At 42.3% G+C, this 26,344-nt stretch overlaps 1 protein-coding gene across 6 annotated transcripts in view; it reads left to right on the forward strand.

Moving 5' to 3' along the window:
* Positions 1–26,344, forward strand: part of FOXJ3 (forkhead box J3) — a 127,703-nt gene that overhangs the window by 37,360 nt on the left and 63,999 nt on the right. For 5 of the 6 annotated variants that reach the window (XM_036347276.1, XM_036347271.1, XM_036347274.1 and 2 more), the window contains exon 3: positions 14,781–15,105. In XM_036347276.1, the coding sequence (XP_036203169.1) occupies positions 14,781–15,105 (325 nt within the window). Of the gene's footprint in view, positions 1–14,668; positions 15,106–26,344 lie in introns of all 6 variants that reach the window. The other variant, XM_036347272.1, reaches the window with a different exon arrangement.

Genomic DNA, 26,344 nt, shown 5'->3' on the forward strand with positions numbered 1-26,344 from the left:
CTTTTATATAGATAGATATTTAAACTAAGTATAAGAAATATTAATAGCAGATTCCATCTAGGTTTTTAAGTAACAGCTGCAAAGATGGCTTTGAGTGTTCTTGTGTCAAAGGGGGACTGGTATTCATCAGTCTTTCCAGCTACTTGGAAACAGATTTCAGTAGGTAGAGTGAGGTTTAATTGCAAAATATAGTATGTATTTAATGACAGGATATACTAGTAGTTTCGTGGTTAATGCCCCCAAATACTTATTTCCCCTCCCTAAATTGTAGAGTAAAATATTTTAAAGCTGAGAATAACACATATAGTATGAAAATATCTTTTGACCATATGATCCCTAATTTTGTATCCTGAATGGAGTTCTAACTATGAGTATGGCTTGTATGAATTTAGAATACAGTTTTATGAATCTAAGATTACATAGTTGTGGAATAATTTGGAGAGAATCTAGAGAAGAGCAATAGGTATATTATGATTCTTGAATCATATCGGGTTGAAGAAGTTCTAGTCTTTAAACTTTGAGAACAAAGAGCCCAAATGATGTTAATACTATAAAACATATGAAGCATCATTATGAAGAGAACTCTGACCAGCTTTCATTTTCTAAGATAGAATTTAAAGAAATTTTCTTCTCGATAGCAAGGGAGGTTTAGATTAGCCTGCTGAAACTTTTTAAATTAAAAACAAAAAATAAAAACAACTACAGTGAATTACAAATCTTACAACAGATTTGAATAAGTTGTGAACTTTTCTTCCCTTGGGGATCTTAAAGAATGTTATTAGTCTCCAAAATAAGTAATAACAGGAATTTAAAAAATGAGCTAATGAAGTTCTTTATCTCTGATTTTATGATGAACCAGGGGCCTGGTGCACGAAGATTTGTGCATGGGGGGGGGGTGTCCCTCAGCCCGACCTGCACCCTCTCCAATCTGGGAGCCCTCAGGGGAGCCCTCTCCAATCTGGGAGTTTCTGTCTATCTTTGCATTCATGTGAGCGAATTGTCTGAGACCCCAACCCAGTTTGGTTTTGTGCTCACACAATAGTAGAGGTCTTTTTTTTTTTCTTTGCTCCATTGGTGGAGATTTCCTAGAAGTTGCAGGGTATCTTCCTTTTAATTTTTCCTTGACACTCTGACTTTACTTATGCCTCTCACCTTTGCTCTCCCTCCATCCCCCACGCACAACAGTATCTTGCTCCAGGCTCACTTTGCTGTAGTGTCTAGGACAGGGGTGGGCAAACTTTTTGACTCGAGGGCCACAATGGGTTCTTAAACTGGACCGGAGGGCCGGAACAAAAGCATGGATGGAGTGTTTGTGTGAACTAATAAAAATTCAAAGTAAACATCATTACATAAAAGGGTACGGTCTTTTTTTTTTTTTTTTTTAGTTTTATTCCTTTCAAACGGGCCGGATCTGGCCCGCGGGCCGTAGTTTGCCCACGGCTGGTCTAGGAGATCCCACAACGCGCCCGCCACCAGAACTATGATTCCCAGCATTCCTGGTGCTCCCCGCGCTCTGGGCTTCTGCTTCTGGTCCAGGGGCTGCCACCAGAACTACGATTCCCAGAATTCCTGGTGCTCCCCACGCTCTTGGTTTTTTCGCTGTCCTGCCCCCCCCCCCCCCCCCCCCCCCGGCCTCTCGGTGCATGCGCACTGCCCACAGGCCCACCACAGTGACACGGAGGGTGTTCTTGCCCCACCCCTGGCTGCTCGGTGCCTGTGTGCGTAGGCCCTGAGTGGCCAGGCCGCTCTGGGCCTACGTGTGGGCCTACAGGCTCAGAGCAGCCTGGGTCCTAAGGACGCCCGTCCCCGGGACCCAGGCTGCTTGGTGCCGGCATGCGCGCAAGCGGCCACCCTGCCCCTAGCCGCTCGGTGCCTGCATATGCAAATTAACCCACCATCTTTGTTGGGTTAATTTGCATACTCCTGATTGGCTGGTGGGCGTCATGAAGGTGTGGTCAATTTGCATTTTTCTAGTTTATTAGTGTAGATAGATCTGAAATCACAGTTGTGTTTAAAGATGAAGTTTTCTCACTAAACGGCCCCTCCCCCCCAATTTTGTGTAAGTTGTGAATATTTATTGGGCAAAAGAAAAGTTGTGAAAGTTGAGTTTTGAAGAATGACCTTCTATTATTTGGATATTGGAGTCCTTATTTTAAATTGTGATTTTCCATCTGAATTTTAACTGCATTGAGGAATTTTTTCAGCTTCTCTTTTAAAAAGGTCATTACTCAGGACGCTTAAAGGCCCAGACAGTTATTCATACCTTTGTAGATTGTCTCTTTTTCTTCTAAATGGAGCAGAGATCAACTGTGTTATTTGTTGAAATTAAAAGATAAATATGAACTTTGATTAGGCTGGTGTATGAAAACTATTTTTTTTTTCTATATTGATTAAGGTATTACATATGTGTCCTTATCCCCCCCCCCCCCCCCGATGTCTGTGTCCATTGGTTATGCTTATATGCATGCATACAAGTCCTTTGGTTGATTTCTCCCCCTTACCCCCACCTTCCCTTACCTTCCCTCTGAGATTTGACGGTCTGATCAATGCTTCTCTGTCTCTGGATTTGTATTTGTTCACAGTTTATGTTGTTCCAATATATTCCACAAATGAGTGGGATCATGTGATATTTATCTTTCTCTGACTGACTTATTGTGCTTAGCATAATGCTCTCCAGGTCCATCCATGCTGTTGCAAATGTAGGAGTCCTTCCTTTTTAAGCAGTTGTAGTATTCCATTGTATAGATGTACCACAGTTTTTTAATCCACTCATCTGCTGATGGGCACTTAGGCTGTTTCCAAATCTTAGCTATTATAAATTGTGCTGCTATGAACATAGGGGTGCATATATCCTTTCTGATTGGTGTTTTTAGTTTCTTGGGATATATTCCTAGAAGTGGGATCACTGGGTCAAATGGGAGTTCCATTTTTAGTTTTTTGAGGAAACTCCATACTGTTTTCCACAGTGGCTGCACCAGTTTGCATTTGCACTGGTAACTAATTTTGAAAAAAGTAACATCAACTACTTTTTCTTAAAATAGCTTAAATTATTACTTTATACGTCATCACATGGTTACAAAATGTAAAGTCAATCTGTAATAGATTTTTTTCATTTATTTTTAGGTGTTCACCATATCTGTCTGCCCCTTTGGGTGCCCAAATATCCACATGTACTCTTCTTATATATAGAACTCGTTCTTTTTCCAAAAAGAGATAACCCAGTTATTATATCTAGCTGAAAAGTCAGGCTCTCTGGGTGCAGTCCCTTTCATTAGATCCCAGAGTGGCTGCTTGTTCAAAGACCTGCAAACCGAGTCTGCACTTTACATACCTAGTATATAGTGGTGGAGAAGGAATAGGATAACAGTAGTAAACGTAGAAAAGGTGGTAATGGGAAACACTCAGTAAGTCACTAGTCCATATCGATTATAAAATCCTACTGGGTAGGAGTGGCAGAGACTTCCTGACAGTGTAAAAAGCTCCTTGATTCTGCTCTTTGGTGTGGCCTTCATTGTTCCCTGTGTCTTCTAAAAGGTTTACCTTATGCAGTATCCTCCAGGGCTACATCTGAGATAGGTATTGGTGAAAATGCCCTTTCTGGGAAATGTATAGCTTTTATAGCTTAGTTCTTGTTTATGAGCTTGTTGATGGGTATTATTTTATAAACTTAAGAGGCTTTTGCAGTCTAGATTCTTTGTCTTTCCCACCCCTCCATACAGTTATCTTTAAAAACTTAGTTTCTAGACTTTTGGCTTTTTTGAGCCAAAGGACCTGCCCAAACATAATGTGAAGACCCTTTGCTTTGTGCTCTGCTTATCCTAGGGATTTCTAACCCTGTTTTGGTACCTCTTCAACAGTCTGGTGAAACCTGTGGACTCTTCTCAGAATAGTGTCTCAAAATTCATAAAACAATATTTAAGATTACAAAGGAAATTAATTTATATTGAAATATGGCTAGCAAAATATTAACTTTGTAACATAGAAATAGATATGCCTTTAAATTTTTTAAAAACGTTTTTATAATTTTTTTTTTTTTTTTTTTTTTTTTTTTTTTTTTTTTTTTTTTTTTTTTTTTTAGTGAGAGAGAGAGAGGAAAGGAGAGGGATAGAGAGATAGAAACACCAATGAGAGAGAAACATTGATCAGCTGCCTCCTGTATACCCCCTATAGGGAATTGAGCCTGCAACCTGGGCATCTGCCCTGACTGGGAATTGAACCACTGAGGCATACTGGCTGGGCTAGATGTTTCTTTAGCGGTGGGGAACCTTTTTTTCTTCCAAGGGCCATTTGGATATTTATAACATCATTCTTGGATCATACAAAATTATCAACTTAAAAATTAGCCTGCTATATTTGGTCAGACATTTAATTAACTCACCCCTAATGCCTTCGTACGGCCAGACCAAATGATTTCGTAGGCATTATACGGCCCACACATGGATGTTCCCCACTTGCTGCTTTAAAGTAACACATGAAATAAAAAAGATCTAGGGGCAAGTCTAATGCATTCATAATTCTGAAGTAGTTGATGAGTTTAAATAAAAATTTGAGCTTCTGTGACATTTGTCATTTGATATAAATATTTTTGTGATTTTTATTGATGGCAAAATCACAGGTACTGTTAATGGTACTGTTAGTGATTTGGTGTCTACTTTCATAATTAAAGGACATGCTAAATTTCAGTTACAAGTTAGTGGGGGATAAAGAATTTATTGTCTCCATCCAAGTTCATTGACCTCTTTTAGCTCCTGAGGGAATGATGGCTCTGTGAGGCTATTTGAAACAATAGTTTTGGGTGGAAAGACAAACACCCTTTAAACATTGCTTTTGTGTGGCAAAGTACCAGTCTTCTCTACTGCTAAGTCTGCAGTTTTGCAGCTAGTACTCAGTTACTTTAGTTTGCTACTTCAGAAGCAGTTGATGTTTTTTCAATCATGCAAGGCTTCAAATAATAGGACTCTTAGCTTAAATTGCAGACTATAGGCAGGGAGTACCTCACTTGGCATTTTCTCTATCTCTGCTTGCAACTCTAATTGAAGTTTATTTCTCTCTTGGACTTTAAGTGGCAAGGAGCTAACACATGCCAACATTCTCAATTTTCCCTACATTTCTCTTCTTGCTGTAGTCTTGGTTGGCATATGGTTTGCTTGCCAGCCTCTATGGATGACAGTTTGATCAAATTCTTCATCACTGTTTAATAAGTGTCTCCAGCTTTCTAACCTGTGCTATCAGAATTCTTAATGTTTGCCTTATCCACTCTTCCCTTAAGAGAATATCGTATATGAGGTTCTATTACTTGTATCACCCCACTTGCATGTGCCAAATTTCATGTTTGTTAGGAATTGCATTCATCCACTGATAGAGATTTATAGTACCTCACCATATAAAAAGTCTAGACCAGCAGTTCTCAACCTGTGGGTCGCGACCCCTTTGGCGGTCGAGCGACCCTTTCACAGGGGTCGCCTAAAACCATCTTGCATATCAGATATTTACATTACAGTTATGAAGTAGCAACAAAAATAATTTTATGGTTGGGTCACAACATGAGGAACTGTATTTAAAGGGCCAGAAGGTTGAGAACCACTGGTCTAGACGGTAGGTAGTTCAGGGCTAGGATGACAGCTTCATAATTGCTTCACACAAAAACCAGGGACCAAGATTCCTTATCTCTGCTTCCATATCCTTAGTGTGTGGCTTCCATTCTCAAAGGTCACCTTATAATCCAAGGTAACTGTTGGAGCAACAACTTTTGATTTTTAAAAAAATATATATTTTATTGATTTTTTTACAGAGAGGAAAGGAGAGGGATAGAGAATTAGAAACATCGATGAGAGAGAAACATTGAAGAGCTGCCTCCTGTACACCCCCCTCTGGGGATATGCCTGCATCCAAGGTACATACCCTTGACTAGAATCGAACCTGGGACCTTTCAGTCCGCAGGCCGACGCTCTATCCACTGAGCCAAAATGGTTAGGGCAGAGCAAGAACTTTTGTGTCCACATTTCGGAAAGCAGGAAGGGCAGAAGGCGCAATACCATCTGTAATAAAATTGAGGTTGTATTCCTGAGGAAGAGCTAAAAACAGATATTAGGTGTTTTTAAAAACAGATTAGGCAATTAGTAGCCTTTGCCACATACCTTGCTTCTAGTTGCCTTGAGTGCCGAGATGCTGTAATAAAAGTTATATATATTGTATAAAAATATGCATATATTAAAAGTATGTATAAATCTCCTGAAATGCATGTGACCAGAATTCCTGCTGTGCTAATTACAAGGATTTCTTTTGAGTTCTCAGCTCAATTTCTCACATGTTGCCAAGCCTTAAGATGTCTGGAATTGAGTGTGAGGATTCAGGAACATCTAGGTCAACAACTTCATTACCTTTATTATTATTATTTCTTTTATTTTCCTTGATGTCTTTCTCTTAACTCCATCTAGGGAGCTAACAATATCTACCCATTTCCCTATGTTTGAAAACATCCTTAATAATAAGCCTTGGCTACTCCTTGTGAGTCAGGGAAGTTGCTGAGAGAGGCCAAGCAATGTGCTAAAGTATTTGCTAAAAAGCATATTTGGGGTCATATCAGAGACAGTGTTTCACAGAGTGGAATTAGAACCCTCTCTCCTCTCCCTGTGTAATGACTTAATGTTGAGTTCTTATATCTTGATGCTCTTTTACCTTTTCATTTTAAGCAGAAAAAATTCCTCATGGAACTTCTTTTAAGCAACAGATACCATCATAGATTTAAGAACTTTGAATATAAGTTTGCTTTCTCCCACAAGTAACGTTATCTTTTTATCTTTGTCTCCATCTTTTAATTTTTCTCTGCTATTTAAGTAGAACTATGTTCCTGTATAATACTTGCTATTTGTCAATCTGTGTCCTGAGTTATATATATTTTTTCAATTCATAAAGGATTTAGATCCTATGATTACCCTTACTTCATGCTGTTGAGTCCTCTTTTCTTTCACCTCTTCCTTTTAGCTTTTAAATGTGCAAGGTCTCACTTATTTGGGGAGAAGCACACCCCATGTTCATTGGATAGTCACTATTTTAATCACTTAACCGTTTTTGATCTTTTACCTACTATGTTACTAGGCATTGAGGAGAAAGAAAAGAATAAGAGCGTATCTTCCAAGGAGTTTATGGTCTCATGGGAGAAAGATAGGTAAAGATAATTATAATTCTTTATAAGCCCTGTGATAGAGGTATTTATATTCTATGGGAGCAGGATCTAGGTCAGTTTAGGAGGTAAAGGATGGGAAGAGTGAATTGACCAGATTTTTCTGGAGGGGGAAATGTTTGGGGATTAGTCTTGAAGGAAAAGTAAAAGCCAGCTAGGCAGAATAAGAGGAAAATAGCCATTTAGAAAGGAATACTTTTATTCCTTATCTAAATATTTTTCAGAGCTCGGCTGGTGTGGGTCAGTGGTTGAGCATTGGCCTATGAACCAGGAGGTCTTGTTTGATTCCCAGTCAGGGCACATGTCAAGGTTGCAGGCTTTATCCCCAGTAGGAGGTGTGCAGGAGGCAGCCGATCAATGATTCTCTCTTATTTTTGATGTTTCTTTTCTGTCTCTCTCTCCCTTATCCTTTCTGCCTGAAATCAATAAAAATATATTTAAAAAGTAAATATATTTTAGATAACATGTACCTATATAGTGCTAAATAGTATATGAAGAACTAGTGCAGTGATGGCAAACCTTTTGATCTCAGTGTGTCAGCATTTTGAAAAACCCTAACTTAACTTTGGTGCCATGTCACATATAGAAATTTTTTAATATTTGCAACCATAGTAAAACAAAGACTTATATTTTTGATATTTATTTTATATATTTAAATGCCATTTAACAAAGAAAAGTCAACCAAAAAAATGAGTTTGTGTGTCACCTCTGACACGTGTGTCATAGGTTTGCCATCACTGAACTAGTGAATGGTTACTATCTTTAATGAGGAGGGTGCAGGAAGAGGGAGTGAGGGTAGAAAGCTTAAGCCTATGATGCAATCCTCCTATCCTATATAATAAAAGCCTAGGTGGCGTCGCGTGACGTTGTCACAAGATGGCCACCCCCCGTCATCACAAGATGGCTGCCACAAGATGGCCAACAGGGGAGGGCAGTTGTGGGTGATCAGGCTGGCAGGGGAGGGCAGTTGGGGGCAACCAGGCCTGAAGGGGAGGGCAGTTGGGTGCAACCAGGTTGGCAGGGGAGGGCAGTTGGGGATGATCAGGTTGGCAGGGGAGGGCAGTTGGGGGCGATTGGGCCAGCAGGGGAGTGGTTAGGGGGCAATCAGGCAGGCAAGCGGTTACGAGCCAGCAGTCCTGGATTGTGAGAGGGATGTCCGACTGCTGGTTTAGGCCTGAAACTGGCAGTTGGATATTCCCCGAGGGGCTCCAGATTGGAGAGGGTGCAGGCTGGGCTGAGGGAAACCCCCCTCCCATGCATGAATTTCGTGCATCGGGCCTCTAGTATAATAAATGCCTAATAGGCAAATCAACCGAATGGTGGAATAACTGGTGGAACAACCGGTCGCTATGATGCGCACTGACCACCAGGGGGCAGACGCTCATCAAAGGAGCTGCCTCCAGCCCACGGACCCCAGGCCAGCCAAGGTGGGTGCCAGCAGGGGCCCCCGATTGCCCTGCCGGTCACCCCACAGATCGGCCCTGATCTCCGGCCAGGCCTAGGGACCCTCCCTCATGCATGAATTATGTGCATCGGGCTTCTAGTTATACACGTAAAACAGCGTGATAGTTGAAAATGAAGAGTTGAGGTCCCTATTCCTCCTCCTGCCAATTTGGAATGTATAATAGGAGAAAGAACAATTGAAAGTTTTTTGGCATGGTAACATGAAAAACAATACTGACAAATTTCTCTTGGAGTATATGCATAACTCTGGAGATGACTAGCAGGGAGGAGTGGTGAGAAATCATTATCTAGGAGGCCAGCTAGGAAGATTTTGGAATGAGGAGGTAATGAAGGCCTGACATTTCTTAACCAGATTTTCATAACCAGATTTCTTAGAACCTCTCATGCTCTTTTAAAATTTACTACCATCTGTTCTTTTATACAAGTGGACTTCTGTCATCCCTATTCCACTAAGAGGTTTTTTTCTAAAGTTACTGATCTGGACAAATCTAATGGCCATTTTTTGTGTTCTCAACACTTAATGGAGAACCACTGCAGTGACTAGCCTAAGCATCAACAATGGAGGCACTTTTTTACTTCCCTACCAAAAATATATAAAATTTAATGAACTACAAACAGAAGCCCAAGTTTTTCAGAGTCTAGATTTAAAGGAGATTTTGTAGTGACCTTCAGATCTACACTAGCAGAACTGATGAAAATAAGCACAACAATGGAATAATTCTTCCTCATTATGTCTTTGATAATTAGGCATCATCTTTCCAGCCTATTTAGATCTTAACTTCAAGTTTTAGCTCAACTTCTTCCTTCGCTACCTCTTAAGGCTTCAGTCATTGTTGTCCTCTCCCTTTTCTGAATCATTGCAGCACAAAGAGCTCAGCTTTGTACTCTTTTTTAAAAATTGTTTTAGCCCTAGCTGCTTTGGCTCAGTGGATAGAGCATCAGCCTGTGGACTGAAGGGTCCCGGATTTGATTCCAGTCAAGGGCACATGCCCGAGTTGCAGTCTTGGTCCCCAGTGTGGGGCGTGCAGGAGGCAACCAGCTGATCAGTGATTCTCTTTCATCACTGATGTTTCACTCTCTCCTTCTCCCTCTCTGAATTCAATAAAAATATATTTAAAAAATTAGCTCTTTCTTGTGTTTGACCTTCCTGATTGGCCTTTGTGTTCTTAGATGGCAGGAATTTTATGATACTTCGTGTGTGTGTGTTTGTGTGAGTGTGTATAAAATCTTACTGTAGCATAGCCCTTACATATCCTATCTAATAAAAGAGAAACATGGTAATTAGCGTACAACCGCTACCCTTCCCATTGGCTAATCAGGGTGATATGCAAATTAACTGCCAGCCAAGATGGCGGCCGGCAGCCAGGCAGCTTAAACTGAACATGAGGCTTGCTTACTTCAGTGACGGAGAACTGCAACGTTCCCCACCTGCCTTGCCGGCCTCTGACCTGCAACTCTAAGCAACTATGTAATAAATATAGAAGCTAAACAAAACCCCAGAAACCTGCCGGGCTTCAGCCAGCAGGATCGCAACATTGTAAACAAAGGCCAGAAACCACTTTCAGCAGCAGAGGCCTAAGAGCTGGAGCCAAGCCTCAAAGCTAAAGCTGGCCCAGAATAAAAAAAAGAAAAAGAAAAAAAGCGGTTGGGAGCTTCCGTCACCTGCCAGCCTGAAAACAGCCCTCAGCCCCTCACCCAGGCTGGCCAGGCACCTCAGTAGGGACCCCCACCCTGAAGGATGTGTGACCAGCTGCAAACAGCCATCATCCCCTCACCCAGGCAGGCCAGGCACCCCAGTGGGGACCCCCACCCTGATCCAGGACACCCTTCAGGGCAAACCAGCCGGCCCCACCCATGCACCAGGCCTCTATCCTATGTAGTAAAAGGGTAACATACCTCCCAGCACCGGGATCAGCGGAGCCGTGAGGCCTCCCGGCACCGGGATCAGCGTGACAGGGGGCAGCGCCCAAACCCCCTGATCGCCCTGCGGCTCTGTGTGTGACAGGGGGCGGGGCCACAACCTCCCTCTCCGCCCTGCTCTGTTCATGACAGGGGAAGGCGCCCCAACCTCCTGATCAGCCCTGCTCTGTGCCTGATAGAGGGGAGCTCCCCAACCCCCTGATCGCCCTGCGGCTCTGTGTGTGACAGGGTGCGGCGCCCCAACCCCCTGATCGGCCCTGCTCTGTGTGTGACAGGGTGCAGCGCCCCAATCCCCCCCCCCCCCGCCCCTCCACGGGCCCGGCTCTGTGTGTGACGGGGTAGAGCCATAACCTCCCCGTCGGCCCTGCCGTGAGTGTGAGAGTGGCGGCGCCCCAACCCCCTGATCAGCCCTGCTCTGTGGGTGACAAGGGGCAGTGCCCCAACCCCCTGATTGGCCCTGCTCTGTGCATGACAGGGGGTGGCGCCGCAACCTCCCCATCAACCCTGCCTTGAGTGTGACGGGACGGTGCCCCAACCCACCCAATCGGCCCTACCCTGAGTGTGATTGAGGGTGGCATCGCAACCTCCCGATCCGCCTTGCTCTGTGCATGACAGGGTGCGGTGCCCCAACTCCCCAATCGGCCCTGCTCTGAGCCCAACCAGGGGCTGCACCTAGGGATTGGGCCTGCCCTCTGCCACCCGTGAGCAGGCCTAAGCCAGCAGGTCGTTATCTCCCGAGGGGTCCCAGACTGCGAGAGGGCACAGGCCGGGCTGAGGGACACAAATTTTTGTGCACCGGGCCTCTAATCCTATATAATAAAAGCCTAATATGCTAAGTGTTCAGTCATCAGTCCAGCCAATCAAAACGTAATATGCTAATGACATGCTAAGGCTGCTCAACTGCTGGGTTTGACGTGCACTGACCACCAGTAGGCAGACAGTCGACTGGTTGCTATGATGTCCACTGACCACCAGGGGGCAGATGCTCTGATTGGTAGGTTAGCTTTCTGCTGGGGTCCGGCCAATCGGGATTGAGTGAGACGGGCCGGATACACCCTGGAGCCATCCTATGGTCCCTACCCAGTTGGCCAACCTCCTGTGTCCCTCCCTGGCCCTGATCATGCACTGGTGGGACCCTCGGCCTGATCTGCGCCCTCTCACAATCCAGGACCCCCTCGGGATGTTGGAGGGCTGGTTTCGGCTCAATCCAGCAGGCCAGGCCGAGGGACCCCACTGGTGCATGAATTTGTGCACCGAGCCTCTAGTGTAATTATAAATTCTTGTTAAATGTTATAACACAGATTAAGTACCTACTTACTCTATGTCTCATTATATTACTTTGACTCATAAAGTGTCAATTAGTGATACTGTTGGAAGGAGACAAGTTAAAGATGGTTCTCAATGGGGAACATCTGCAATATCAATTATATTCCAATTTATAATATACTTTTATATTAACTTTGAAAATATATGTGACTGATGCTTTGGGAATTTGAACAAAATAAAGCTACTCAGTGGAAACTTAATTGAGACAAATAGGATGCCAGCGTAGTATAATAATAGTCCATGTTTATAGAATGAAATGTGAAGAATAATAGCAGTAACTACTATTATCAACACCACCACCAATAGCTAACATTTATTGAGTATTTACTATTTGCCAGTCACTGTTCAAAGTACTTTATGTCAGTGAAGTTGTTATTCTCATTTTACAGATCAGGTATGGTAGAAAAACTACTGGATTAGGCATTAGAGGATCTGGGCTCTGGTTTTAGTTCTGTTAACTATCATGTGAAGTTGGGTAAGTCTTTTAACTTCAGCAGACCTTAGTTTTTCATTTTTAGATTGAAGGGATTGGTCTCGAATTTCTAGGGTACTTTGCTACTCTCTTGACATTCTGTGATTTCTAAATTATCTTGTCCCTTTGTTACACAAGTTCTTTTAACCTATTATATGTGGGAGCAAGTATTTCTCGTTGAGATTAGAGAGCAGATTGGTAAATGTTTTTTTTGTGTTTTTTTAAGCTAAAGGTGCTGGATAGAGGAATGTAAAGTTCAGGTTCCAGAGACATGCATATAATAGAAATAAAGGCAATTTGAGAAAATGAGAAAGGTAAAACTGTGGATTTAAATATCTGAAAAATAGTCAATAGTAATAAAAGCATAATATGCTAATTAGACTGGACAGCCGAACAGCAGAATGAACTGTCTGGACGATCTTCCTGATGAAGCCAGGGCTGTGAGGGCCAAGGCAGTCACTGTGGTTGCCAGGGCCGAGCCCCTTTCATGAATTTTGTGCATCGGGCCTCTAGTCCTATATAATTAAAGGCTAATATGCAGATAGACTGGACAGTGGAACGGCTGGTTGCTGTGACGCACACTGACCACCAGGAGGCAGAAGCTCAACGCAGGAGTTTCCCGCAGTCCCAATTGCCCGATTGGGTCCTGCTGGCCAACCTCTTGGTCCCTCCCCGCCTGCCGGCAGTCTCCGATTGGCCGATGGGGAATGGGAAACCAGGGGTGGGTGGTGGAGGATGCGGGTGGCGCCAGGCCAAGGCGGGTGTGAGCGAGTGGGGCCCCTATCGTCCCACTGGTCGCCACACACAGAGAGTGATTCGTGTTTGCGGCAGGGGATGGGGCCGACTGCCAGCAGCTGGGGAAGATTGGCTCTGATCATAGGCCAGGCCTAGGGACCCTACCTGTGCATGAATTTTGTGCGCTAGGCCTCTAGTATATAATAGGATTCTACTGGCAATGCAGATATAATCCTCATGGTTGTTTATAATAGCTAGTGCTTAATCCTGGTTACTTTATAGGGCATTAGTACCCTCCCAAGATACTTGTATAATAACTAGCACTTATTGAATGTTTCTTTGGTGCATATGTTATCGTGTTTCATTCTCAAAGTAATATTTTAACTGTAGCTACTATTTTTTCATTTTATAGATGAGAAAGCTGTAGTTTAGAAATATGAGCATTTTCATGGTCCCATAGCAAGTAACTGGTAGAATCAGTACTTGAACTCTAGTCTGCCTGACTCAAGAGCCTGTATTCTTTATCAGTTCTCCCAGAAGTTCAGATCCTAAGTGCATACCCCGTTGCTTTTTATCTGCAATCACTTGGGATGGACTTAGCCACACATTTTTTTCTTTTCAATGAGGCACTTTAATTTTCTTACTTTGTTCTCTTTTTCCCCGATATTTTGATATAATTTAGAAGCTTTTCATTCTTCTTTACTTTATAGTCAGGGTCACTATTCTTGCTTCTTTGATCCCAGGATAGAAAAGTTGGTACCTTCTGCTGAAAGTTAGCAATTCCATTGTGAAGTGTCATGCTTTTTTCCCCCCTGTACTTTTAATTCCTAGAAGAGCTTCCTCTCCAGAATGTGTTAACCTGTCAGATTTTGTTTTTCTTTTTTCTTTCTTTGGATTATAATGATCTAAAATTTTCAGCTTTGGAGTGAAATACATTACAGAATCCAGATCACTGGATGTTTAGATTAAACCTATTCTTGAGCTTTTAATGCTGCTTTTCTTGCTGTCCATTTATATGATTTAATGTCTTATATTTAATGTTCCCAGATCTTCAGTTAGTTTTCTTAAACTTGTTCCTTGATTTGTTCATTTTAAAAGATACTGCCTGGTCCTGTCTATCCTCCTTTTCTCCTGTTCATCATTGTCCTTGAGTTTGCATTCTTCTTTACTGTCAACGCCCCCAGCTAGTCTGTCTCTGATATTCTTGTCTACCCTTCTTTACTCTTTTTATCTTTACCTGCTCAGCTCTACCTTATTTTCTCTGTGCAAATTCCTGAGCCTATTTCTTAGGTACTTTTCTGACCTCTTGCTTCTACTTTGTTTGTATGACTTCCTTAAAATTTGTGTAAAAGAAATACCAAATGTACAGTTTTTAAAGGGCCCTTATTGTTGGTGAGTAAAGGATGGCATCAGAATCACTCTGTGTGTACATATTGTGCTGTATCTTAAACATTTTAAAATCAAATTTGTTGTGTTTTGAAGAGGATAAAAGTAAGAAAAAAGATTGGAAATGTTGATCTCTTAAATATTTGGTTTGGTTATTAACATATTCAATCTTTTCCCTCCAGATTTAACTCAGGCTTTCCCTCACTTTGGAACTCCTAGATTTGTGAATATTGGATATTTTGAGAAGCAGGGGTTCTTTCCTTGATACTGACTAAGGAGTCTATTTACCTTCAGGATGACATCTGAATTGGAGAGCAGCCTAACATCTATGGACTGGTTACCACAGCTCACCATGAGAGCAGCCATTCAAAAATCTGATGCTACACAAAATGCACATGGAACAGGAATTTCCAAGAAGAATGCACTCCTTGACCCAAATACAACTCTGGACCAGGAAGAAGTCCAACAGCACAAAGATGGGAAACCTCCTTACAGTTATGCCAGCCTCATTACATTTGCCATTAATAGCTCACCCAAAAAGAAAATGACCCTAAGTGAGATTTACCAGTGGATTTGTGATAACTTCCCATATTATAGAGAGGCTGGCAGTGGTTGGAAGGTAAGGATTTTTTTAAATTTATATTTTTATGCTGTAAGCAATAATATTGGCTTCTCTTGAAGATAAAGCTCTGTGTAGGCTTATATTTGAAGATGAAATTCTAATTACTAGTCATTTTTAGGGTATCAAAGGACATTAAGTGTTTTTAGTTAGTGAATATCTTTTTGGTAGAATATTGGTTTGTTAGAGCTTTATTATATTACTGACTCAGCATAAAATAAGAGCAGAGATAATGTAGCATTCACTGGAAAACAATATAGTTCAGGTAAGTTAACAGTGAGTCTAAGGTAAAATAAAATAATGTAGCATTGCCAAAACCGGTTTAGCTCAGTGGATAGAGCGTCGGCCTGCGGACTGAAGGGTCCCAGGTTCGATTCCGGTCAAGGGCATGTACCTGGGTTGCGTGTACCAGTAGGGGATGTGCAGGAGGCAGCTGATCGATGTTTCTCTTTCATCGATGTTTCTAACTCTCTATCTCTCTCCCTTCCTCTCTGTAAAAAATCAATAAAATATATATATATAAAAAAAATTAATGTAGCATTGCAATTAGTACTGTTTTTATCATCCAAGATTTTTCAAAATATTTTTATTTTGAAAGAATTTTAGATTTATAGAAGAGTTACATAATTATTACAAAGGGTTTCCATATGTCCTTCACACTCTATATTAATATCTTTTATAACCACAGTACCGTGATCAAAACTAAGAAATTAATATTGGTACAATACTTTTGACTAAAACAGTACTTTTAACTACTAAGTAAACAGAGTTTATTCACATTTTATTAGTTTTTCCACTAACGTTCTTTTATGTTCCAGGATCCCACATTTCATTTAGTTGTTATGTCTCCTTTGTCTCCTCCAATTTGTAACAGTTCATCAATCTTTTCTTGTTTTTACGACCTTTGACACTTTTGAAGAGTACTTACTTATCAGGTACTTTGGACAGTAATTCTCAGTTTGGAATTGTCTGATGTTTTCTCATAATTAGAGTGAGATAATGTATTTTGGGCAGAATAATGCAAAGGTGATGTGTCCTTGTTTGTATATGGTATCAGGGGTACTTGATGTCACCATGTCTTATTGCTGATAATGTTAACCTTGATTCTTTGGTTAACGTGGTATGTGCCAGGTTTCTCAACTATCAAATTACTGTTTCTTACTTTGTAAATTATAAGATGTTTTGGGGAAATATTTTGAGGGCATTCAAGTACCCTGTTTTTTCTTAAACTATTGCTCATTAATTTTAGCATTTATTGGTGGATCATATCTATAGCAGTTTTTGTTTTTTAGTGGTGATTTTCTTTTTTTCTTTATTCCTGATACACTTATTAATTGGGATTCTTCTGTAAGGAAGTGTTGCCTTTTCTTTCCCTTGTATTTACTTATTTATTTAATCATTTGTAATATTATGCTTTGATGGATATTTTATTATTTGTACTGTCATTGTTGCTCAAATTGTTACAGCTTTGGCCATTCATAGCTCTTACAGGTTGGCGCCTTTTTTGTTGTTGTTGTTAATCCTCATCTGAGGGTACTTTTCCATTTATCTTTTAGAGAGAGTGGAAGAGAGAGGGAAAGACAGAAACATCTATATGAGAGAAACACTTTGATTGGTTGCCTCATGACCAGGGCCTGGGCTGGGGAGGAGCCACAACCAAGGTATGTGCCCTTGAATGGAATCGAACCCAGGACCCTTTGGTCCACAGGCCGGTCCTCTATCCACTGAGCCAAACCCGCTAGGGCAAATTGAGAAATGTAGAATGCTGTGCTTTAAAGAGTTGAATAATTGAGCACACCTACTGTGTGTAAGCCATTAAAAACACCCAATGAAAGTATTAAATAAAGGGTGTAGTTAATAATTGCTGTGAGAATTTAGAAGAGCTTATGGGAAGTATGATGAGGTTATGAATTGAGTGGCACAAAGCTTAAGTGCTATGAGAGTACAAGGAAGGGAGAGACATTAGAAAACTATTGAGGAAATGGGATTTAACTATATTTTGAAGAAGACTATGATTTCGGGAGGTCTTTTTATTTTTTATTTTATTTATTTTTTTAAAAAATATATTTTATTGATTTTTTACAGAGAGGAAGGGAGACGGATAGAGAGTTAGAAACATCGTTGAGAAACATCGATCAGCTGCCTCTTGAACACCCCCTACTGGGGATGTGCCCGCAACCAAGGTACATGCCCTGACTGGAATCGAACCTGGGACCCGTCAGTCCCCAGGCCGACGGACGCTCTATCCACTGAGCCAAACCGGTCAGGGCTTTTATTTTATTTTTTAAATATGTTTTTATTGATTTCAGAGAGGAAGGAAGAGAGAGAGAGAGATAGAAACATCCATGATGAAAGAGAATCATGGATCGGCTGCCTCCTGCAAGTCCCCCACTGGGGATCAAGCCCACAACCCAGGTATGTGCCCTTGACTGGAATCGAACCTGGGACCTTTCAGTTCGCAGACCGACGCTCTATCCACTGAGCAAAACCAGCTAGTGCTGGGGAGGTCTTTTTAATAGCTTCCAGGAAACAATTGTAGGGGTTCTTAGTAGAGAACAGAAGAGTTGGGATGGAGCCAGAAGGTATCAATCCCATGAGTTCGTAAATGCCAAGCCGGAGAGCTTGATCCAAATTTGGTAGGTAATCCTGTCCTATATAATAAAAGTCTAATATGCTAAGTGTCTGACCGTTCGACCACTTGCTATGACGTGTACTGACCACTGGTAGGTTAGCTTACTGCTGGGGTCTGGCTGATTGGGACTGGGTGAGATGGGCTGGACATGCCCTGGAGCCCTCCTGCTGTCCCTCCGCCACCCGGATCGTGCACCAGTGGGGTCCCTTGGCCTGGCCTGTGCCCTCCTATAATCCAGGACCCCTTGGGGGATGTCAGAAAGCCACTTTCAGCCTGATCCCCACAGGCCAGGCCCGAGGACCCCAGTGGTGCATGAATCTGTGCACCAGGCCTCTAGTAGTACATCAAGTTCGGTTATATATCTCATTTACCTGTCTGACCTCAGCTTCTGCTGAAGTGTAAGTCCACCTGAGAGAGCCAAATCCAGTCTACTGAATTTTTGGTTCTGCTCAGCCCAAATCATGGTATGAAACTGGGTTAGAAGTAGTGATACAATTTCAATTGGTCCATGCATGATTTAGATACAATGACACAAGAAGGTTAAAAGAGGAGAAATGGGAGTGGATGGAGAAGGATGATGTTGCTTTTTTTTTTTTAATTTATTGATTTTTTACAGAAAGGAAGGGAGGGTCAGAGAGTTAGAAACATCAATGAGAGAGAAACATCGATCAGCTGCCTCCTGCATACCCCCGACTGGGGATGTGCCCACAACCAAGGTACATGCCCTTGACCGGAATGGAACCTGGGACCCCTCAGTCCGAAGGCCAACGCTCTATCCACTGAGCCAAACCGGTTAGGGCTGATGTTGCTTTTAGAACTAAAAGATACACTAGAGAGATTATTTTGTCCATTCTGTTGCTTTAGGTAGACCTTTAATATTTTCAGAGATATGTGTTTCATAATTATTCTTTTAAAAAGTTTCTTCCAGCCTGGCTGGTGTGGTTCAGTGGTTGAGCGTTGACTCATGTACCAAGAGGTCACAGGTTTGATTCCCTATCAGGGCTGGGTTGCAGGCTTGACCCCCAGTAGAGGGTGTATGCAGGAGGCAGCTGATCCATGTTGATGTTTCTCATCCATGTTTCTATCTCTTTCTTTCTCCTCTAAAATCAATAAAAATGTATTTTTTAAGAAAAGTTTCTTCCACCCAATTTTAGGTGCCTAGAACTTTCCATGATCAGTTTTAAATTTATTTTTGTAAACATAAAAATATTTTGAGCATTTCAAAGGTAGACAAATGGAAACTTGTTTTCTTCCTCCTTTGTTCAGGTCCTATCTCTTTTTTCAGATTTTACTTTCTGTTCTTTGTCCTTAGATTGTTTAGCACACTCCTACAATCTGCTTCTCACTGTATCTTCTTTAGATATGGAGGAGATAGGTTAGGGGAAAGTGGGAAATCATTTAGCTTGTATTGGTTGAAGTAGGCTAAGAATGATCCTAAAGTAGTTGTCAATCACCTTTCCAGAAATGTAGAGCCAACTGAAGTCACAGAGGAGGAAATGTGCTCATGGTCATGCAAAAGGATTGAAATAGAATTTTAATATTTAGGTAAAACTCCCTTTCATTTTCTGTCAGGCCATTGAAGGGAAATTACATATTAAAAATAACTCTAAATATTTCATAAGAGTCTAAAAAACATTCTCTGAATTTTCCATAATTAAATGATTTTATAATCTGAACTATATGTAAAGGAATTTAAGTTTTGGTGCTATTCACCTTACTAAAGAAAATTAACCTATTATGTTACTGGAGTATAGGGTAATAAAAAGAAAAATACAAGAGTGTTATGTATATGTGAGGGTGTATTATGCTATTTTTTTATGTGGGGGAAAAATAAAAATATTTATTTATTGTTATAAAAAAGAAACAAGAATAATAAATGAGAAACAAACACTAGAGGCCCGGTGCACAAAATTCGTGCATGAGTAGGGTCGCAAGGCCTGGCCTGCAATCAGGGCTGATCTGTGGGGCAACCAGCAGGGCATTTGAGGGGGCCCCTGCTGGCACCTGCCTTGGCTGGCCTGGTGCCACCCACTTGCCAGCCCCGTCCCCTGCTGATGCCGCCTGTTGCATCCCTCTGTGGGAGGCGACTGGTGGGGTGATCGGGGGTGGGGGGGGGGGCACTGGCATATGCCTTGGCTGGCCTGGGGGCTGGGGACAGCTCCTGTGTTGAGTGTCTACCCCCTGGTGGTCAGTGCGCATCATAGTGATTGGTCATTCTACCAGTCATTCCATTGTTTGGTCGATTTGCATATTACGCTTTTATTATGTATGACTAGAGGCCCAGTGCACAAAAATTTGTGCACTGGCAGCGGGGGTGTCCCTCAGCCCCACTTGTGCCCTCTCACAGCTGGGACCCCTCGGGATAAAACGACCTGCTGGCTTAGGCCCAATCCCTAGGTGCAGCCCCAGGTCGGGCTCAGAGCAGGGCTGATTGGGGAGTTGGAGCGCCACCCCCTGTCATGCACAGAGTAGGGTGGATCGGGAGGTTGCGATGCCACCCCAGTCATGCTCAGGGTAGGGCCGATTGGGGGGTTGGGGCACTGCCCCCTGTCACACTCAAGGCAGGGTCGATGGGGAGGTTGCGGCGCCACCCCCTGTCACACACAGAGCAGGGCTGATCAGGGGGTTGGGGCGCTGCCCCCTGTCACACACAGAGCAGGGCCCATCAGGGGAGTTGAGGCTCCGTACCCTGTCATGCACAGAGCAGGGCCGATCAGGGGGTTGGGGCGCCACCCCCTATCACCCACAGAGCAGGGCCGATCAGGGGGTTGGGGCGCCACCCCCTATCACCCACAGAGGAGGGCTGATCAGGGGTTTGGGGCACTCCCCCCCGTCACACTCAGGGCAGGGCCAATGGGGAGGTTGCGGCTCTACCCCCTCACACACAGAGCAGGGCCCATGGGGGGGTTGGGGCGCCGCACCCTGTCACACACAGAGCAGGGCCGATCAGGGGGTTGGGGAGCTCCCTCCTGTCACGCACAGAGCAGGGCCGATTAGGGGGTTGGGGTGCCTTCCCCTGTCACGAACAGAGCAGGGCGGATAGGGAGGTTGGGGCCCCGCCCCCTGTCACACACAGAGCCGCAGGGCGATCGGGGTTTGGGCGCCGCCCCGTCACACTGCTCCAGGGGCCAGGAGGCCTCGCGGCTCTACTGATCCCAGTGCTGGGAGGCCTCGCGGCTCCGCTGATCCCGGTGCTGGGAGGCATGTTACCCTTTTACTATATAGGATAGAGGCCTGGTTCATGGGTGGGGGCCGGCTGGTTTGCCCTGAAGGGTGTCCTGGATCAGGGTGGGGGTCCCGCTTGGGTGCCTGGCCTGCCTGGATGAGGGGATGATGGCTGTTTGCAGCTGGTCACACTCCCTTCAGGGTGGGGGTCCCCACTGGGGTGCCTGGCCAGTCTGGGTGAGGGGCTGAGTGCCGTTTTCAGGCTGGCGGGTGACTGAAGCTCCCAACCTCTCCTTCTTTTCTTTTTTTTTGTTATTCTGGGATTTATTTACCTTCTATGGCTGTCACTGGAGCTGAGAGCCGGCTTTAGCTCTGAGGCTCGGCTCCAGCTCTGAGACCTCGGCTGCTGATCTGGGTTTGTTTGGGTTCTATAATTGAAACACTGTTTCAACTCCAGCTCTGAGGCCGGCTGGCTGAAAGCAGGTTTCTGGGGTTTGTTTAGGTTCTATAATTGCAACATTGTTTCTTAGAGTGCAAGCTCAGAGGCCGGCAGCGGCAGGCGGGGAACCTTGGCTTCCTCGGTCGCTGGAGCAAGCAAGCCTCCTGTTTGCTTCAGCTGCCTGGCTGCCGGCCGCCATCTTGGTTGGCAGTTAATTTGCATATCTTGCTGATTAGCCAATGGGAAGGGTAGCGAAGTTACAGTTAATTACCATGTTTCTCTTTTATTAGATAGGATAGGATAGTTACCTATAGAGCAGTGGTTCTCAACCTTCCTAATGCTGCGACCCATTAATATAGTTCCTCATGTTGTGGTGACCCCCAACCATAAAATTATTTTCGTTGCTACTTCATAACTGTAATTTTGCTACTGTTATGAATCGTGATGTAAATATCTGATATGCAGGATGTATTTTCATTGTTACAAATTGAACATAATTAAAGCATAGTGATTAATCACAAAAACAATATGTAATTATGTATGTGTTTTCCAATGGTCTTAGGCAACCCCTGTGAAAGGGTTGTTCAACCCCCAAAGGGGTCGCAACCCACAGGTTGAGAACCGCTGCTATAGAGGATGGATGGAACTGAGATAGTAGGGATTAAGATTTCAGGTATACCTTTTTACATAGTTTTGAGTGTGGAACCATGTGTTTTACCCAAAAGTGCCCTAGCCAGTTTTGCTCAGTGGTTAGAGCGTGGGCCTGCAGACTGAAGGTTGCAGGTTGGATTCCATTCAAGGCCTGTCAAGTTGCAGGGTCAATCCCCAGTCCAGGTTGGTGCGAGTGTGGGAGGCAACCAATTGATGTATCTTTCTCACGTTGATGTTTCTCTCTCTCTGTCTCTCTCACTACTTTCCGCTCTCTCTAAAAATCAATGGAAAAAATACCCTCGGGTGAGGATTAAGAAAACACACACACACACACACACACACACACACACACACACACACACGTAAATAGGAAAAAAAAAGGATGGGAAAAGGATACCTTAAAACTAAATATAAGCAGACACAAATAAGCCTTACATCATATCAAATGGGTATGTAAATCACAAGAAAAAAATTCAAGACACTTTTGGAAAGAGCTTCCTGACTATATACCTTCATAGGATTTATACTAAGGATTAAAGGAATTGCCAAGAAATCATGAACTTTAGTTAGTAGATTTATAGTGATATTTTGCTAGAGTCAGTCTGTATCTCCAATAACTCTAAGAAAAGAAGTTGGGAGAAATTCTGAAACTATTTTATGCACTTGGTAGTGTAGAACAAATGAGTACATGTATTGATGTTTTGGGAAACCAGGCCTCTTACAGTATAAGAAGAGAAATACAGGTAGGAATATAGTTGTTGATTTGAATTGGAGGTACCAATTTAAACTCAAGTTTAAAATAAAAATCTCGTATAGTGTTTTCAAAATTTAGATTTCTGGGTTATAACTTCAGTGAGACCTAATGCAATACTATCTGAAATTCAGAAAGGATTTCCCTAAAGAAGTTTTGTTTAAACCGTGAACAAATTGAAAGTTAAGTAGACTCAATCAGATGAAGGGATGGAGTAAGACTGAGGGCAGTCTTTGCAGAGGGAGCAACAAATGGAAAGCCTAGAGATGAGAGAACATTGGAGGGGATAAGTATAGACAGTAAGGTAGGGTCAGATGATGAAGAGCCTTTGGAGGCTTTGTTAAGGATTTTGGATTTTATCCTAAGTGCAATGGAAAATTGTTGAAAGGTTTTAAGTGAAAGGGTAACATCAGATTTACTTTGTGAAGAGATAATTGCCTGCAAGGTGGAGAATGGTGAAGGAAGGGCAAAAAGAGGGAAGTGGAGGAAGGGCACCAGTTAGGTAGCTATTGTACTACATTTGGTGAGACTGGTGTCTGGACTGGGATAGTAACAGAAGAGATGGAATACAATAGGTAGATCAAAGGTAGGTTTAATAAGATTTGGTGACAGATTTGTTATATATGGTGAGAAGGAAGAAGGATGTTAAGGATGTCTTAGAGGTTTCTGATTGAAACTTGTATGTGAATAATTCTTTCAGTGAAAAGGGAAAACGGGAAGATGATCACACTGGAAATAAAGATTGGTTTAGTTTTAAACATGTTGAATTTGAGGTGTTTCTGGAGATGTCTAGTACCGTGGTTGGCAAACTGCGGCTCGCGAGCCACATTCGGCTCTTTGGCCCCTTGAGTGTGGCTCTTCCTAAGCCTTAGGAGTACCCTAATTAAGTTAATAACAATGTACCTACCTATATAGTTTAAGTTTTAAAAATTTGGCTTTCAAAAAAAATTTCAGTCGTTGTACTGTTGATATTTGACTCTGTTGACTAATGAGTTTGCCGACCATTGGTCTAGTAGATGTTTGAAAATATCTTAGGAACTTGGGAGAAAGTTCTAGTTTAGAGATTTAGATAGATTTAAGTGTCATAGGTGGTCATTGAAGCCATGATTATTGATGAGATTGCCTAGGTAGCAAATGTAGAAATGAAAAAAGGACATAGGGCAGAGCCTTAAAGACTTACAGTATTTCAGTTTTTTAGAGATGTGTTCTTTCCCTGAAACCATTTAGAAAATACACTGTCTTGATTTCTTCTGACCATTTCCACCTCACCCCTACCCCCTTCTTGAACTTTTAAGGTAGATCGATGCACTTCAGTTTGTTTAATTAGCTCTTTCTTTTTATTGTCTTTTCAATTTGGATTGAGTATATGATTCCAATTTATCTCCGTTATTATTTTATTTGTTATACCTCTAACTAAATTTTGCTAATGATTGCTGTAGGGTTTTCCAGACCCATCTTTAGCTTATCACATTCTACCTTCAAATATAGCATTTTTTGTATAGTGGAAGAACTTTATAAATTTTACTAGAGGCCCGATGCATGTAATTTGTGCAAGAGGCTTGGCCCTCGCAGCCCCAGCTGCCTCGGCTGGCTCTCGCAGCCCCGGCTTCGTCCGGAAGGTCGTCTGGATGGTTGTCTGGATGGTCGTTCTGCTGTTTGGTTGTTCTGCTGTTCGGTCTAATTAGCCATAGTAGCTCCTTATTATAGAATAATTTTAATTCCTCTGACCCATCCTTTGTGCTACAATAGCATCCATTTTACTTGTACATTTTGTAAACCCCATAGTAAATTATGTTAACAGTTATCTTTTAAAGGCATAAATAAGAAAAAGTGTTTTTTAAAATTTGCCTCCCTTTTTACAATTTCTGGAACTCTTTATTTTTTTTGTAGATACAAGTTTCCACTTGGTATCATACTTCTGCCTAAAGAACTTCCTTATAAAATTGCCAGCCAACTGGCAATTAATTATTTCAGCTTTTGTGTGTCTGGAAGTCTTTGTTTTGCTTTAATTTTGGGGAAGTATTTTCACTGGGTATAAAATTGACAGTTTTAAAAATTTTAGTATTTTAAAAATGTCATTCTGTCTTCTATCTTGCATAGTTTTTGAGACATTTGCTATAATCCTTACCTTTATTTTTCTGTATGTAATCTTTTTTACTCTTGCTGCCTTCAATGCACTCTTTTCAGTTTGATTTTCAGCATTTTGATTAATGAACATAAGTGTGTGGATTTTTTATTCTGCTTGGTGTTCTCTGAAATTCTTTTCATCTGTGATTTGATGTCTTGTGTTATTTTTTGAAGATTCTTGACTGTTACTTCAAATTTTTTTTTGCCTCATTGCTTTCTTTTCTCTCCTCTGGGACTCAGATTACTTGTATTGTTCCATAGTCTTGGATCAGCCGTGGGCAAACTACACGGCCCGCGGGCTGGATCCGCCCGTTTGAAATGAATAAAACTATTGAATAAAAAGACTGTACCCTTTTATGTAATGATGTTTACTTTGAATTTATATTAGTTCACACAAACACTCCATCCATGCTTTTGTTCCGACCCTCCGGTCCAGTTTAAGAACCCATTGTGGCCCTCGAGTCAAAAAGTTTGCCCACCCCTGTCTTGGATGATGATAATGATGATGATGTTGTGTGTGTCAGTTTATATGATTTCTATTGATTGATCCTCAAGATATCTGAACCTCTCCATAGTTGTGTCCAGTCTACTGATGAGTCCATCTGGGAATTCTTTATCTTTGATCATGTGTTCTATCTTTCATTCACATTTGACTCTTTTCTTATAGTTTGCGCAACTCTGTTGAAATTCCCCATCTCTTTATGCAAGTTACCACTTTTTTCTACTTGGTATTCTATATAATAAAAGGCTAATATGCAAATTGTCCCCTCTACTGGGAGTTCGACCACGGGATGGGGCTGGCTGGCCAACCGCCCTTGGCCCCCCCCCCTGGCTGGTTGGACCCTACCTGTGCACGAATTTGTGCACCAGGCCTCTAGTTTTAATATATTAGTTATAGTTATTTTAAAGTTCTTATCTGATAGTTCTAACACCTGAGTCATCTCTCAATTGGATTTTGTTTCTTATCTCTTGACAATGGTTTTTTCCCCCCATGCTTTTCTCTCTCTTAAAATTTTTGATTGAGTGCCAGATAGATGTGTAGGAAGGAGACTGAGATAAAAATGGACAAGCATCTTTCGTCCCAGGTCATTTTTGTGGGGAGTTGAATCAATCAGTACTTGCACTGGATATGGGTTTTGTTGTTTATATCTGTGTTCTCAGTATACTGCAGACTTTACATTTCTCCAGCAGTAGGCTCCTATTACTTTGGGCTAGGAATGGAGGGCTTAGGTTAGTGATGGCGAACCTGTGACACGTGTGTCAGAGGTGACACGCAAACTCATTTTTTTGGTTGACTTTTCTTTGTTAAATGGCATTTAAATATATAAAATAAATATCAAAAATATACATCTTTGTTTTACTATGGTTGCAAATATCCAAAAATTTCTATATGTGACACGGCACCAGAGTTAAGTTAGGGTTTTTCAAAATGCTGACACGCCGAGCTTAAAAGGTTCGCCATCACTGGCTTAGG

The sequence above is a fragment of the Myotis myotis genome, unplaced genomic scaffold (assembly GCF_014108235.1).
Source record: "Myotis myotis isolate mMyoMyo1 unplaced genomic scaffold, mMyoMyo1.p scaffold_m19_p_2, whole genome shotgun sequence".
Classification (NCBI taxonomy): domain Eukaryota; kingdom Metazoa; phylum Chordata; class Mammalia; order Chiroptera; family Vespertilionidae; genus Myotis; species Myotis myotis.